Genomic DNA, 16,963 nt, shown 5'->3' with positions numbered 1-16,963 from the left:
CAGAGTGATAATGGAAAAAGTATCTCCTTTTGGTATCTGTGGCAGCGAAAGGAAACCAGATTACATTTGTTAATTCTTTTACTATGTATTTAAGCACTTATTATTTGTCAATACTATGCTAGGCATAAGGTATACAAGGATGTGTAATACAGACATGGTCTTTACCTTTTATACTAACAGTCTATGGGGGAGAGAAACAATAATGAAATCATTTTAATCACATGAGATAAATGCAAGTGCTTACAGAGAGAAGAACTGGTTGGTATGAGGGTACATATAAGTGAGATTTGATCTAACAAAGGTTATAAAGTAAAAATGAGATGAAAATTGCAGACAAAGCAAACAACACATGCAGAGACTACAAGATGACAGTGTAGTGAATATACAAGGGTGAGGAAATAGGTGGATGAGACGGAGCTGGAAAATACGTAGAGACCAGACAACGCAGTGCATTGCAGACCTTTTCTTCTCTCTGGGACAAGATCTCTCTATCTAGTTCAGGCTGGCCTTGGACTAGCCTCAAGCTTGTGGCAGTCCTCTCTCGCCCTGGCCTGACGATATTTATGTTTGGAAAAGACAACTGCTCCAAAACTCTGTGACTCTAAAGATGAAAGGTAATAAATATATAGATGGTCCTTTTTTTTTTTTTTGGTTTTTCTCCGGTACCGCGAATAGATGGTCCTTTTACCCAAATGTTCTGCATCTATGGATTGTACTAACTGCTGACTGAAAATACCAGGGAGAAATTTGTACCTATAGTGAATACACATTTTTTCCCTGTCATCATTCCTTAAACAATACAGTAAAACAACCACCTAACACATTTACATTGCACTAGGTATTATAAGTGATCTAGAGGCAGTTAAAATAGAAGATGTGATGGTTGTATGTGGGTACTCTATTTTTATACAAGGGATTCGAGTGTCTGCACATTTTGGTGTCCTTGGGAATCTTGGGTTGTTTTCTTCTTTGCAGTGCTAAGGATCAAATACATGCTCTACCACTGAATTACATTCTCAACCCCTGGTCCTAGAATCAATTCCCTGCAGATACCAAGGGACAGCATACATACAACTACTAATAATCACTGTGAAGGGATAACAGAATTCTTTTGGGTCATGCTAACTGCAAAAATATTTTACACTCTTTGATTACAGCCATTTCCATATATTTCATACCTGTAGCTTATACATTTCCGTGTTCTTGTTGACCTTCTTTCAAGCAAGTTTGCTTTAGATTTTTTTGAATCTTTTTTCTTTTCTTCTTGATCTTCAGAAAAATCTGGTTCCTTTAAAAATATAGTAAGTGTATAGATATGACAGAATAAAGTTTCTTGGAATTAATAGTCCTGTAATCTCTATCTAGCCATCAATGTTAAAGGTTTAAAAAAGTTTGAGATTACCCTCCCCAAACTGAATACATATGGGAATAGTCATTATTATACGGACTACAAAAGGGATACTTGTGATCAAAGGAATAAACACATCTGTATTCAAATTCTTATATTACTATGAGATTATAATTGCCTCTTTAAAAGTGACCATAATGAATTTTTCTCACTGATAAAACTTTTTAACCAATAACTAAACATGATACACGTAAGATATTCAATATGTATACTTAGTGAATGAAATAACTAATTTGAAAGAAAGGTAATTATGCTGAAGGAAATAACATAATAAGCTATTTAAGCCTGTGATTTAACTGATTAAATAAGCCTGAACAAAACTTTATGAAGAAAACATCTTCACTTTAAGCGAGAAACTATGATCCATGTATTTTCACTCACAAGTACCCTTCTTAATTATAGACTCAAAAATGCAAAACAACAGTAATCCTTCAAACTATGAGTAGGAATACAAATTAAAATTTCAATTACTCCTAAAGCAGAAAATTAAAAAGTCAGATCTTCCTCAACTATTCTTTAATCATTTTATATAAACTGCCAGGCATGGTGGTACACACCAGCCTGGCCTACACAATGAGTTTAAGGCCAGCCTGAACTATAAAATGAGACTTGGTCTCAAACAAACAAACAAACGAACTAATTTTACATACATAACATACAAAAGCTAAACACGAGACTACCCAAATTAGGCTAAAAAGTAATGGAACATATACTCCAAAGGAATGAGCTATAAATTTAGTTTGGATGTAGTATCGCACTTTTAGGTGATCTGTATACACACAATATCAATCCTGAAGGACTACGGCAAGCTCACTAAGGTCTTAAACCTTCAATTTTAATAAAACAGGTATACATTTAAAACTAATCACACTACATAAGGTAAGCTAAATCTTAGAATAATCATAGCAGTCTTTATAAATACCATAAACCAGAAACTTACTTGTGGAGGAATGATGTTTTCAATACTGATACCCACATATACCAAGCGTTCTTTCCTTTAAGTAAAAGAATAAAGACACACAGAGTAAGATTTGTTAAAAATAAAATTGCTACAAAAATATCAGTAATGCATAAAATAATCAAATTCAATTTCATGGTACTCAAAGACTAAGTCATAAAAATATTAGCTATTATTTATAAAACATACAGTATTAGTATTTGTGGAAAGTACTAAATTTTCTAAAGAAATGGACACGAATTTTTTTAAACTGACTTATACCAGTGAAATAAAACCTTCAACCAACAGACAAGGAAGCTTTATGTAAAGTCCATGTTGTAAATTTTTTTTTCAGTACTGGGGACTGAACCTAGGGTATCTTAGTTATTTTTCTTGTTGCTGAGACAAAATACCCTACACTCAAAAGTTAAAGAAGGAAATGTTTATTGTGTCTCAGTATGTAGAGGTTTCAGCTCATAATCGGCTGGCTCCAGGGCAGGGTGGCATCACAAAGGAGAAACAGTTGATGGCAGGCATAAAACAGCAAGCAGCAAGGTAGCAAAGCAGCAAACAATCACACCAGCCCTCTTTCTGTCCCTTACATTCTATCCACTCACACCCAGAATGGACATTTCCATTATCCACACCCAGAACTATGCCAAACCAATCAGAGGACTAATTCAGTAATCACACACACAACCCCAGCATCACACTCTAGATTCAGCCACCTCTAAAGAGCACCACCTGTGACTGTGTAAGCCTTTGGGAGTATCTTTAGATACAAGCCATAACATAGGGCTATATCTCCTATCCTTTTCTAATTTTTTATTTTTGAAATAGGGTCTTGCTAAGTTGTTAAACTGAACAGGCTATGCTTGAACTGATAATTGATCCTCCCACCTCAGCCACCCAGAGTGCTAGGAATACAAGCATGTGCCACCACATGTAACTGTCCTGATGTAATTTGATTATATTACTAGATGGAAAACCAGCTTTGATTGAATACACTAGTTTTTTTTAAATGTTAGAATACCTTTTAATAGTGTGTATATATAAACACAATCATAATCTTAATCTTATAATAAATACCACCATAGAAAAGAATTGTGCATAACAAAACCTGTTCAAGGTCCCAGTAAATGACAAAAAGACCACTCATTTCTTGATATAAAGATAAGCAATTCAGAGATATGGCTCTACATTCTACGACAATGAAGGAATCTTTAAAGCTAGAAAGTGAGGATCTGAAGAACCAATGACACTTCCATGGATTCATTTCCAAAAAACCGACCTTTATGATTTTAGTTCGACAAATCTTACATAATGCTACATACTGCAAGAGCTTTCTCTCACTTTTGCAAGATTAATCCAATACAATAAAGACAGCTGAATTCTGACATGCAGGATATGTTAAAATGAAATAACATAGTAACAACTATTCTTCCCTTTACTTGTAATATCCTTCTGGAGGGAAATTAATGCATCTACTTGTCTTAAATCCTTTTAGACCACAGCCTTTACTCCCCTAATGTGTTAGCATTCCAGAACAGTGACAAAATGCCTGGGAGAAACAATTTAAAGGGAAGGTTTACTTTGTGCAGTTTCAGAAGTGTGAGTCCATGGTTCATTCCACTGCTTTTGGGTCTATGATGAGGAAGAAACACCTTGGTGAAAAAGCAAGGCAGAAAAGAACTGCTGACCTCAATGGGCTGTGAATTCATGAGTGGATTAATAACCTCGAATGAGCTATTAGGAGTTGGGGGCGAGGTGCAGCACACAGGTTACTGGAGTTGTACCTTTGAAGAGTCTATCTTGCCCCTTCTTCTCTGGCTTTTTCTCTTTCTTGGATTCTAAGCTGCCATGAGGTAAAGCGCTTTGCTCTACCACACCCTTCCACCATAATGCTCAGACTTATCTCAGGCCCAGTGGACCATGGACTGAAACCTCTGAAATCTAACACACCTATAAATCACTGACTTAACAAGAATGCCATAGATAGCCTGGTTATAAAACTATTAAAGAAAAACTGTCATGTATGAAAGTGATAAATTAAATTTAATAAAAACTTAATGAAAAGTAGGAAACTACTTGGAAGAACTAGTCCAAGGAAGCCTTCATGGCTTGAACTACTTCTTATTAACTATGTGTGATACATATAATTAAAAATGTGTTTGAAAAATATGCTGAATGTTTAAATTAAAACACACACACTGCCATAAATCCCTCTCAAAATACTCCTTGTCCCTAAGAGCACATTTATCCTAACATTCTTGCCACTTTCTCAAAGTCTTCTTTTGTAAATGTCTTTAATTGTACTGTTGTGATTGACTGGATGTCCTAAATGGACTCAAACCATGTACCTTTCAAGGTCACTTTGATTTCAAGAAATAGCCGTAAGTTTCATGGTACCACATCCAGTGGATAAGGTGGATGAGGACATACCTTAATGTTTTTACAAGCCTGCCTTTTCCATTGGATGTGGCAGAACGCAGCAGCATTCACCCGTTTTCATCACACTTCTTAAAGACACTTAGAAAAAAGAACTTCCAGGGGCTGAGGATATAGCTCAGTGGCATATGCACCTGCCTGGCAAGCGCAAGGTCTTGAGTTTGATACCCGGTACCGCAAAAAAAAAAGAAAAAAGAACTTCCAGAACTGCTTCAGAAAGGTGGGGAAACAATGGGTTAAGTGTGTTTGAGAAGACTGGAATATTTTTAAAGGGATTAATGGCAATGTGTCTTTTACTGTAATGCATTTTTAAAAATTTAAACATTCACTATATATTTTGTTTACTCCCAGTACCTGTCCTTAAAATAACTATATTTACTGAGATAGCAACTTTTTTCTTTATATCTTTAAATCTCTATTTTCATTTGGCAAATATTTCTTTCCTCAGTTTAACTGAAAAACACTTTTCACATGTACCACATTAGGCCAAGATGAGGAATTCATAGGTAAATATGATACAGCTGCTTCCCTCACAATCATTTAACAAGTGACTACAGACCATTACGAACAAGGACAATGGAAACATGGAACAGATATAGATTAATTTTGTCTGAAGAGCTGAGAAAGCTTTAAGCAGGTGGTGACAGTTGAGCAGGATCTTGAAGGTGTTTCTCTTCATATGATTCTGTTGTTCAGTAATGTCAGGGAAAGATAGGTCTTCTATTCAATCTCACTACCTAGGTAAATTATCATATTTGAACCAGACATTATCATTACCAATAACCACATTCTTTCCAAAATTTTAATTGCAGGCATCCTGTTCACTGATTTCTACAAGCTCAATTTCCAGTTCATTCTACTTTGTACTGATTCCAACAATCCCTTGACTCCGGCAGGACGTCTATTCCCTGGCACTACCTTCTCCTGAACACTATCCATCACTCTCCTCATGTGCTTCTTTCCCCTTCCCTGGCTTACACTCCATGGCCATTATTATAAAAACTCTTTTTGCACACACTTTCAAATTCCTTGTGCTTCTCTTTCCCTTTGTTAAATTATCTGGAAAATTTCAAGCCTGATTAAATCCAACTCTCTGCCAGTAAAGTACTACTAGTACTAGATCCATCTGGAGCTATTTGAATTCCCAAACAATCCCTGGTACCATGCTCTGGAGAGGATGTTTATAAATCATTGAGTAGAATTCTAAAACATTAGATTTCACACAGTATTGCAACTCCCGATCTGCATATAGTTGCTGGCTAGTCATAAAATACTCTGACACATTCCTCTTCCCACTGGACTGTACAGCTCTTTGAGGTGATCACTGTTATAGTTTGTGTCTAGATGTCCCCTCAAAGCCTCATGCAGTCATGGAGCAGGCTTCTACAGTTTTTGATTAATTTGTGGTTCAATGCTGGGATTATGGGTGTGAGTGCTACTGGGGCAGGTAGCTTGCACATAAGGGAGGGAAAGAGGCTTGCTCTGCTGCTCCTCCCTTTTTGCTCTTGTTGTTGCTTTTACTGTCTTCTGCCATCATGAACTGCCCTCTACCATGTGCCATTCTGCCTTAGAGCCAGCTGGGTATGGACTGAAACCTCCACAAACTATGAGCTAAACAAACCTTTCCTTCCTTAATTTTCAGCATCACAAACTATGAGCTAAATAAACCTTTCCTTCCTTAATTTTCACCATCTTGTCTCAGCAATGAGAGAAAAGTAACCGAGATCATCACATTATATATGCCCTCATCTTGAATGCACTGCTTTTCACCTAAAAGAGCTCTACAGTCTCGTGCAGTGATGGCCAACCTTTTAGAACTTTCAATGATAAGAAACAACCAGCTGCGGCATGCATGCCATATGTATACCACCTCTGGTATAGTGGGAAAGAAACCTAATAAAAACTAAATGCAAAAAAAGGAAAAAAACTGAAAATAAGGGGAAAGATGTTCTTGTATTATGAACATAAAGTAAAGTTCCAAGCTGCTAGGATGAGTAGTAGTGAAGTTATTTCACAGATTTTTAAAAGAATGAATGACAATACACATGTAAAAAATACATGAAACCACTTATAGTTAATATATATTTATTTTAGAAACACCTATTTTACTATTTGGCAATCCTGAAATTCATTACCTATACCTATACCCATACCCATACCCATACCCATACCCGTCACTGCCCCTGCCCATGCTCCTGCCCATGCCCATACCCATACCTATCTCTTAGGAGCTATAGTAACCAGAGCTTTGTTAACCAGATTGAGAACGGCAAACACCAGAGAGACAGTTAAATCTTGTTCACATGGGTCTTCATACAATAGTAACTTTGTTCTCCATTCTGTGACACAATCTCAGCTCAGTACGTGATCTAAAACCACGATTACACATCTCTTTTTAGAAAGGATGACACTGGCCAGGCATGGTGGCTCACACCTGTAATCCCAGCATTTGGGAGGCTGAGGCAGGAGGATCCTTGTGGGTTTGAAGCCAGCCTGGGCTACAAAGTGAGCTCAAGATCAGCCTGAACTGCATAGCAAGACCATCTCAAAAAGACCAAAAAAAAAAGACATTTGAATAAAAAAGATTACCAATACTTTTGCAACATCCCAGCTCTAATTTCTTCTCTCCTACTAGAGAAAGCAGAAGAATACTTCTCAATTTCTAAGGATTGAAAGATTTAAAAAGAAAAAGATGGAGGCAAAGGAAAAATCAAATGATTATTTCAGATTAATTTGAAGCATCTTTGTTAGATATTTTTATTTTATCAAAAATAAAAATGGGAGAAACCCAGCACATCATAATAGTTCTAATAAGCAGGGTGTGGCTGTGCATGCCTGTAATCCCAGCATTTGGGAGGTGGAGGCAGAAGGATCAGTGAGTTTAAGGCCAGCCTGGGCTACACAGTGAATTCAAGGCCAGCCTGAACTGCACAGCAACACCCTGCTTCAAAAAACAAAACAAACAAGTTCTGGAGGTGGCAATTACTAAAGATCACTTTTGCATGGGGCAAAATGAGTACAGAATTAGCTTAATTCTTAAAGACAAACTAAATTTTGGGATGCACACCCTGAGTCAAAGGATACAAGTCAAAAGAGTAGCAAATGAAGGCAATAAAACCAATCAGGAGGCATCACTTAAAGATTTTCTCATACTAGAGTACATATGGATATTAGCACCATTAATCCCAATACTTTGGGAGGCTGAGGCAGGAGGATCCAAGTTAAAGCCCAGTTTGGGTAACTGAACAAGACTGTCTCAAAATAAAAAAATGGCTGGAAATGTCGCTCAGCATGAAGGTCCTATGTTCAATTTACAGTACTTTAAAAACACACACCCACGCACACACACAAAACCACTCAAAAAACAAAACAAAACAAATGTTAAGTCCTACAGATTAATCCCCTGAAAATCATCTCTAACACATCCACCTTACTATAATGAAGACTGCCCTAGTGCAGGTCTCACACTGGGTCTTACACGGTATATTGCCAGCATCCCAACTGTAACTCCTTTTTCTATTAATAAAGCTTTTTTAATAAAATAAATATAATCCCTCCTTTGATGGCTCCCTAAGTGCTTATAGAGAATAACTCAAATTTCATAGTCAGGCGTGCAAAGCTACCTGCAATTTAGACTTGCTCAGCTTTTATAGAGGTTTAAACTGTACTATTTTCCTATCCTCAATTTTACACTCTGCCTTTGCTTGTGTCTGTGCTCACTGCCTGAAGTATCTCTTCTCTACATGTCCACAGGCCCTAACTTTATCTTCCAGTTTCCTGAAAACCCCAGCTCCTAGGAATACTTATATGGTCCTCTACAATGTCCTTGTATTGTTTTGAACATACTTTAATTTTTCTTTTTTACCATATCATTGGTTCATGCATCTGGATTTTTTCATACAAGTTTCATATAAGCAAGAGCTTTGTCTTTTTCATCTTTTCAATTTGGTATAGTACGTGTAAATAATATGTAGAAATAGACTAAATATTAGCTGGGTGTAATGGCACATGCCTGTAGTCCCAGCACTTCGAAGGTTGAGGCAGGAGGATTGCTGTAAGTTCAAAGCCAGTCAGGGCTACACAGTGAGACCTGTCTCAGGGGAAGAAAGGAAGGGAGAGAGGCAGGTTTGTCGGGAGGGAAGGAGGGAGGAAGATAAATTTACCATCTTGACTCTGAACTCTTTTTTAAATTTGACTAAAGTTCAGTCTTGCCTCCTGTAAGAAGCCTTATTCAACTGCTGCAGGCCACACTGTAGTGGCATAATGAAATGGCAGCATCTCACATAGCCACTGGACACAGTTCAGCAATTAAATAGTCTTTGTTTACCAGTGTTAACATTGCCCATGCAAAGAGATGACCTAAGTAACTTTGAGACTGATTCTTACAGTTTTCTTATGCTCATTATGGCAGTTAAGTACAAAATCTCTACAATACTTGGGCTACCATTTATACACAGTAGGTAATGAAAATTACTCACAGACTGACAAACTCAAGCTACCACTCACGATATACAAACACATGGACAAAACTGTGTTCTAATAAAACTTTAGTTTGAGCAATGAAATCCGAATATCAATTCTCAACGTGTCATGAAACATGATTGTAACAGTTTGATTTTTCCCAACCATTTAATATCACAAAACCATTCTCAGTAGGCAGTATAAAAACAAGAAGCAGGCCAGATTTGCTCCTCACTCTGCATTTTGCCAATTCCTGCTTCAGACAGACACATTCATCTATATTGCAAGACAATTCTACCGAATTCCTAAGCAAAACATTAGCACACACACAAATACCTGCGTTCAGCACGCTCCTTTTTCTTTAAGGCAACATCCAAATCTTGCAACTGTTCCTCTAATTTTTCACACAGCAGCTTCTGAAGGAACAAAATGCATGTCATTTTACATACTTTTTCACAGTAATTTATCACATACATACTAAGCTTGTAGATACTGTATTGTAAGAGCTGACAAAGGGCCACATAATGAATGAGTGTTGAAGCCTGTGTTTAAAGAGGTGCTTTGGTGAAGAGAAAATGAGCATAGAGAAACACACATTAGAGAAATGCATATAGCATTCAGGGGGCATATTCTGTGCCTATCCCACTAGTAATAGTCTATATTTAAAACAGCATTTGTAACCATACACGGTGGCGCACACCTGTAATCCCAGCACTCTGGGAGGCGGAGGCAGAAAGATCACAGTTTAAGCACAGTCTATGCAACTTAGCAAAACCCTGTCTCAAAATTTAAAAAAGGAGTTGGGGATGTAGCTCAGTGTAAAGACCTTGGGTTCAATCCTCAGTATCAAAATAAACTTGTAAAAATAGCATTTGATTCAACCATACACAAAATAATGTTTATAATTAAAAAGATTCAAGACATTTGAAGGAAGAATATTATGTATATAATATACAGAAGTGTCAATAACTAGATTTTTAAAAAATAGATTGTGAAAAATGTACAAAACAATGCCATGATTACTGCATCAAAACAGACCTTGAAAAATATATTTAGCAAAGCTATGTGAAGCCTCAGAAGTACGTACAGGTCACTGAGAAATGTAACACCCATCACTTTAAAAGTACAGTGAGTGTGGGCTGGGCAGACAAAGTACCTAAACGCACAGAAATACCCTATTCTTCCATCTCAAAAGAAATTCATCTGAATCATAAAGAAGCAAACCATGTTTCTTCTAATCCTGATGCTATCAATAAAGCTGACAAAAAGGTAGACAGAAATGAAAAAGAGGGTGAGAGAACAAAGAAACTACAGACATTTATTTCCTCTCCTGTATGTATCTACATTTAGTGCTTGGCATGCACATGACAAATGTGAGAACGAAATTCATGACAATTTTACAAAAGTTGGAAGACTTCTGAGAATTGCTTTGGAAAAAGCAAAAAGAAGACCTAAACGATATTAATGAAAGATATTAATGAAAGGTGGACATCTAAACAAGAGGCAACACTTTGAAAACAGAAGATATTTAGTGGCTATCAAAAAGTATTAGTAATTCAGACATGAAACCAAGGGCTGGGCTGGGTCATACATGTTGGCAAGGGGGGCAAAACCATTCTCCATCAGGGATGATCATCAGAGGAGGGCGGAGGCAGGCGGTATGGTATCCACTGTCACAAGAATCACACAGAAGAATCTGAAATAAACCACATTAAGGTCAACCTAACTCTATGACTAAATCACATGACTCTTATTTTAAGAGAGTGACATTTCAGTATTTCTTAATACTCTACTCCAAAGTATTCTTTATGTGCATAAAGGTAGTCAATAAAAAAGCTCCGATAATTAAGGGTCTGACATGACAATTTTAAAAAAATTTAAAAACACCCCCTACCCTCCAAAAACTAAGGACATGTAAAGGTACAAAATTGAGTGAAAAATTGCAAGTCCTTTCTGAACAAGACTTAGAATCACTTTAGTGTGTGTCATAAGGGTGATAACAGCACAATTGATATAACGAAGTTTTAAAGTTCCAGTATCAGAAACTAATCCACATATAGAATTTTAAAAATACAAAAATACTAATAGCATTTCAAATACCTATCTATAAGAAACCTTCATAGTTCCTTTTAGCATACAAATTCAAGTGAAGGACTGAGATATAGAAAAGAACTGGCACTAATATTCAGATCCGTACATTCAAATATAATGACTACTATTAGTAACAATTGGTCTTACAGTTGATCTTTTATTGCTGCTTGAGTTTTAAGATGACCAACTCTCTAAAACTTAACATGGTACATTCATAAATATTTAACTGAAAAACCATTTAATTTTTAAACAATTTGAGATTTATACAACAGTTGCAGTTCCCATATACCCTTCCCTCAGCTTTCACCAAGGTTAAAACCTTATAAACCACAAAAGAGCCACCAAAACAAATTAAAATCAGTATAACAGCAGATTTTACAGGTTTTCCCACTAGTTGTGCTTTTTCTGATTCTGAATCTGGGATTCCTACACTGGATTTAGTCATTTCTCCCGCCTCTCCTATCTGTAAAGTCTTTCCCTCTGTTTGCCATGCTTTTGATAGTCGGAAGAATGCTAATCCAGTATCTTATAGGCTGTCACTGAATTTGCGTTTGTTTAAAGTTTTCTCAGGATTAGACTGGAGTTATAGGCTTTGGACATAATTAAATCACTATAGTAATTAGTAAAGTATTATACAAATATTTTGGAGGAAGGCATGATAAGCTATGCAAACATCCTGTCTCTATTTAATTTGTTGTTGGAATTGTACAACCATGGGTACAAAGGACGCTCCTTCATATTGGTTCTGTATAATCTTCCAAGGAGGATTTATCTGTTTGCTTCCTTATATGTGTTTGTTTACTTTAAAGTACTTCCTTTCTGGCACTACAGAATGTTCCAGGCACATCTTATATTTTCCCTGTCCAAGCCTTAGAATGTTCCAAAATGCTCTGGTTCTTTTATTGGAAAAATACTATTTAGAAACCAAGGTCTGGGTGGTCTGAATGTTCACCATTATTAGATATCACTAACGTTAAGCTCTTTCAAGAGGACAGGTTCACGAATGTTTTTATTTTGTAAAACACCAAAGTGTTTGGCAAAATTTTGCTTCCATTTGCAAACTCAACAGGTGACAAACACAACCATGGCCATCTTCCCCACACAAACACAAACACAGGCATCTTCCCCCAAATCATAAAAGAAATTAAGTTTACAAACCAAGGTACCAGTGTGTGTGTGTGTGTGTGCATGCATGCGTGTGTTCTATGTACATATTAAAATATGCATGAGCTCATCCTAATACTTCCAGCTCTAATACATTCTACTGTTAGTTTTGCTAAAAATGAGGACTCTTGTCTATTAGGTACATTTTATTTGCTTAACCTTAGTATACATGTAGTTTCTAAAATTCTAACTCAAGCCATAGGGGAGAAAAGGTTAAAAGTGGAAAACTACCTTCTTCCCTCTCCATACAATGCACTACCATTTGATCACTATGTTCAAAATTTAGTAGCAAGTTCTATTAGTGTTGTACATTAATTATATGATTGGTTCCACAGGCATATGTTAGATAGGCACCCAATTCCATTTATCACATTGTTTTTATAGTAAAACGTATGCTAAATTTTAAAATAATATAAATTACAAATCACCTCATTTCTAAAATACTGTCCCTACTCCACAACACAATAAAGACAAATCGTCCCTAAATAACTACCATGTAAGATATTTAGGCCTAAGACATAGATCTACTTATTCTGACTAAAGCATCTGACAAGTGCTGTAGAGTTTTACATTACTTAGGAATTTACTGCTTTTCAGCTATAAGCTCATAAGGACAAGGACCATTTATTTCTGGCTCAGCATCTTATCCCTACCACTTAGCACGTACCAGCTGCTTCTTACTTTGTTTTGCAGATTATCCTTAAGCACCTGACATGAGAAATCTATCACATTTGGAGATCTTCAGTTTCTCTTTTTTTCAAATTTTTTATTTTCATTAGTACATGTTTGCCATACAGAGATCTTCAGCATCTAATGTCTTCTCCTTGACAAAGTAAGCAATAATAGGATTTTCCACATGGTAATTAAGTAAATACAAATCCTGTGTTTGCTCTCAGAAGGGGACAACTCTGTCCCCCTTATTCCTTCTCACTCCATTTAACTTTTGTCCTTTGTCCTTTCACACTCTGTCACAGACAGCTATTTCTACCTTAGGTAAAAAGAACACTTTTTGCTTACAAGCATATTAGAACATGTAAGTAAAGAAAACAAAAGCATTGCTTATTCTCCGATTTAGAAGGTAGAAAAGGCTATCTCAAACTTTCTCTTGATCTTGCTGCATAGAAATTTGAACGTTCACTGCTCTGATGATCAAAAAATGCTCAGAACTGTCTTATGAGCATAATTTCAGTATCTGCTCTTCAGAGCTAAAGTCATTTCCAACTTATATCTATCACTTGAAACTTCACAATCTACAGGGCTATGATAAAATTCACTGATTAGTTTCTAGAAATGTCACAGTAAACCAGAATTAACTTTTAACCCAGCATATAAGAGATTTAGGAATTTTGCTAGGTAACTTTACATAAATTTTTTAAAAATATCACTCTCAAACATGTGGTACCAGTTTGATTTTACAATAAAGACATCAAAATACAGAGAAGATAGCACCTGCTAAGTGGTGGAAGGAGGATCTGAACCAGGTTGTCTGGCCCCATGCTGTTCCCATCATATCACACTGCTTTCCAGGAAAATAGAGCGTAGAGGACTCTCTCTTGTCTGTGTTTAAAACTTCAGATCAGTGATTGGAACCTTTTAGCACTTTCAATGATAACAAACAGTCTGCTGTGGCACACATGCCACAGGTTTTCTATCACTGCTTTAGAAGATCCCACAACACTTCTGCTCCACATATTCCATGCAGCAGAATCACTCTTTACTTGTTTCTATTTAATAGTGGCAGCTTGTCTTTAAACTTAAATATATTCAAAAGAATAGCAGAGTTACACAGAATCAGAAACAGTAACAGTGAACAGACTTACTAAGAACTGTACAAAGTACACATAGGTTAGGACCTCGTTCTCCGAATGTAGGCCACCTTTGAAGAGCTTACTCACTGGGTAAGAAAACACCATATAAATCTGGTGCTATTCTGAATATATCTGGTTTACAAGTTATTTTTTGAAAGTTTTTTTACAACCATCCATTTAAAAAAAATTAAAGTCCTCCTAGGTTACCACTTGATTTATGTTTTTATAGGAAAGCAATAAAGCCTTCAACTCTAACTTACTTAAAACTGGTATTTCAAAAATATAACTTAAAAGGAAAGAAAAAAAATTCAAAGAAAAAGGACACGTTTTTTGTTCTGTTGTTCTTCTTTCTCCTTAACAGTACTAGGGACTGGGCCCAGGGGCATTATACTCCTGAGCTACATCTCCAGCCCTTCTTTATTTTTCCCTTTGAGACAGGGTGCTAAATTGCCCAAGCTGGCTTCAAACTTGTGATTCTTCTGCATCACCTTCTAGACTAGCTAGGATTATAGGCATGTGCCACTGTGCCCGGCCAGGATAGAAATATCTGAATAAACTCACTGAAATATGAGATGAGATCAGAGATGCAATGCTATTAAGTAGAGAAAATACCAATATATATGCCAGTAGAATGAAAGTGAGAGTCTGATCCTTGTCCTTCATCAAACTGGGTTGTTATTTGAGAAAAAGAAATAAGGTTACTTTGTAGAATACAAGCTCAGTAATATTTTTTAAAAATTTTTTCCTAACAAATTATGCTAAAACTCAGAAGAATTGGGCTGCACCAATTAACCGCAACATACTTGTAATACAAATATTGCTCATTTAGATCCAGTACGTACTAGTTCAGGATGGTTTGGAAGGCCACATTTTTTGCAGGGTTCATCATCATCTGCTAAGATGGCATCTTCACTTTCCTTTTCTTCTTCTTCTTCTGAAGCTGCAGATGACTTTTCACTGTCAGAGACTTCACTTTCATCATTGCTGGAATATTTCCATTTGCCACGTGTTCGAGAACCAGTCCATCGAACTTTGCCTTTGGGTTTTACCTTGTAAAAAATAAAATTAAGATAATTTGATATGATAAAATTTTCTTAAAAACCTCTGATTAATTCACTTGTGAACTACTCAGTTAATATACAAAGAAAAAATTATTATCATTCTCATTGGCAGATACACCTACTATTATATTATGGTATACATTTCCATTATTTTGGGGGTTTTCAAAAATGGAACTAAAATGACTACTATCTTATAAACAAATATTTTTCCTCTTCAGAAAATATTTTCCTAACATCATTATAAGTGACTGTATAATATGCTATCAGGTGACTGTATTAATCTAATCCCCTCTTAGACATTTAGGTAGTTGTTTCCCATTTTTTCACTTTCATAAACAATGTATACTTGTAAATATAAATTTTTACAAATACTTTTGTGGTTAGGATAAATTCCTCGAAGAGGATTCTGGGTCAAAGGCCATGCACATCTTAAAGGCTATATCAATAACAAATAGATGACTACATATTCACTGTTTAATTTAAAGCCTATATGAGAAATGAACCTAAAAATTTTAAGTGGGTCAGAGCAGGATATAAAAATCTTGACAAACTTGAATAAGTCTGCAATGCTGTGAATAGCTTTTTATTACCTACTTTTGCAATCTTTTAACTTGTATTTCATGTCAGTCTCTCACTATAGTCTATAGTTTTCCAGCTAACAAGAAAATAATTCTAAGAGGAAAGAAAAAATTTCTTTAAGTACACAATTAAAAGTGTAGTACTTCAGGGAACAAAGGATCACTTAACAATGAAGAAAAATCCGATCATTTAAAGAAATTAAAAGCAAAAGTAGCATTCCTATTTATAATGAAATCCAACAGACTAGTCAATGACTTTCTCTTTGGTGTCTTAAAACGGGTCTAGTTTAGCAGTGCAGGCTGGCCTTGAACTCACTATGTAGTCTATAGCCAACAACTTTAAAAAAAAATTTTTTTTAAATAAGAGTATCACATAAAAAGAGGATTCTGGCTTTTATGAGTAACAATTACAACGGGGGAAAACAAGGCGTCCTCATATAGTGAGATGAGATGGTACATTTACAGGGCCTTTTTGGAGGGCAATGTGGCAACAGTTATCAGAAATTATCCTACACAGGCCCCTTGACCCAGCAATTCCAATTCTAGGAGTCTATTCTAAAGAAATACTCACTCATGTCCAAAAGGATCTTCAATGCAGCATTGCCTGTAATAGTGAAAAATTGGAAACAACCTAAATGTCAATTAATAAGGTTAAAAAACTGAGGTATAGCCACACTATGAAATACTATGTGTTCATTAATAAACAAATGGTGGACTATATATTAAGGGAGCTAACAGAAAAATGAACTGATTGGATCCAATTTACTTTTTATATGATTAAAATGTTTGTAAGAATACACATAAAAACATGGAAAAAGGATTGAAATAATATGTACCCCAAACTACTAATAATGGTTGTAAAGAATTTTCATTTTATAATCCTACAAAGTAGGTATTACTTAGTAGTTTATAATCATGGGAAAAAAAGAAAACAAGAGTATATAGTTTGAAATTTATTAGCTGGGAATAATTACTGAAAATAGACAGAGCAATGAAGTTTTTTCCCC

General features: G+C 35.8%; 1 protein-coding gene across 2 annotated transcripts in view; it reads right to left on the bottom strand.

The window, feature by feature from the left end:
- The window catches only part of Rsf1 (remodeling and spacing factor 1), a 127,351-nt gene that overhangs the window by 20,098 nt on the left and 90,290 nt on the right, over positions 1–16,963 (bottom strand). For both annotated transcript variants that reach the window (XM_005379827.2, XM_013511807.1), the window contains exons 7-11: positions 15,160–15,366; positions 10,846–10,950; positions 9,591–9,670; positions 2,349–2,403; positions 1,179–1,288 (exon numbers count right to left, since the gene is read on the bottom strand). In XM_005379827.2, coding sequence (XP_005379884.1) covers positions 1,179–1,288; positions 2,349–2,403; positions 9,591–9,670; positions 10,846–10,950; positions 15,160–15,366 — 557 coding nt within the window. The remainder of the gene's footprint in view (positions 1–1,178; positions 1,289–2,348; positions 2,404–9,590; positions 9,671–10,845; positions 10,951–15,159; positions 15,367–16,963) is intronic.

The sequence above is a fragment of the Chinchilla lanigera genome, unplaced genomic scaffold (genome assembly GCF_000276665.1).
Source record: "Chinchilla lanigera isolate Chin_1 unplaced genomic scaffold, ChiLan1.0 scaffold00013, whole genome shotgun sequence".
Classification (NCBI taxonomy): domain Eukaryota; kingdom Metazoa; phylum Chordata; class Mammalia; order Rodentia; family Chinchillidae; genus Chinchilla; species Chinchilla lanigera.
Note: the sequence above shows the minus strand (reverse complement) of the source record. Positions and strands in the feature narration are given on the sequence as shown.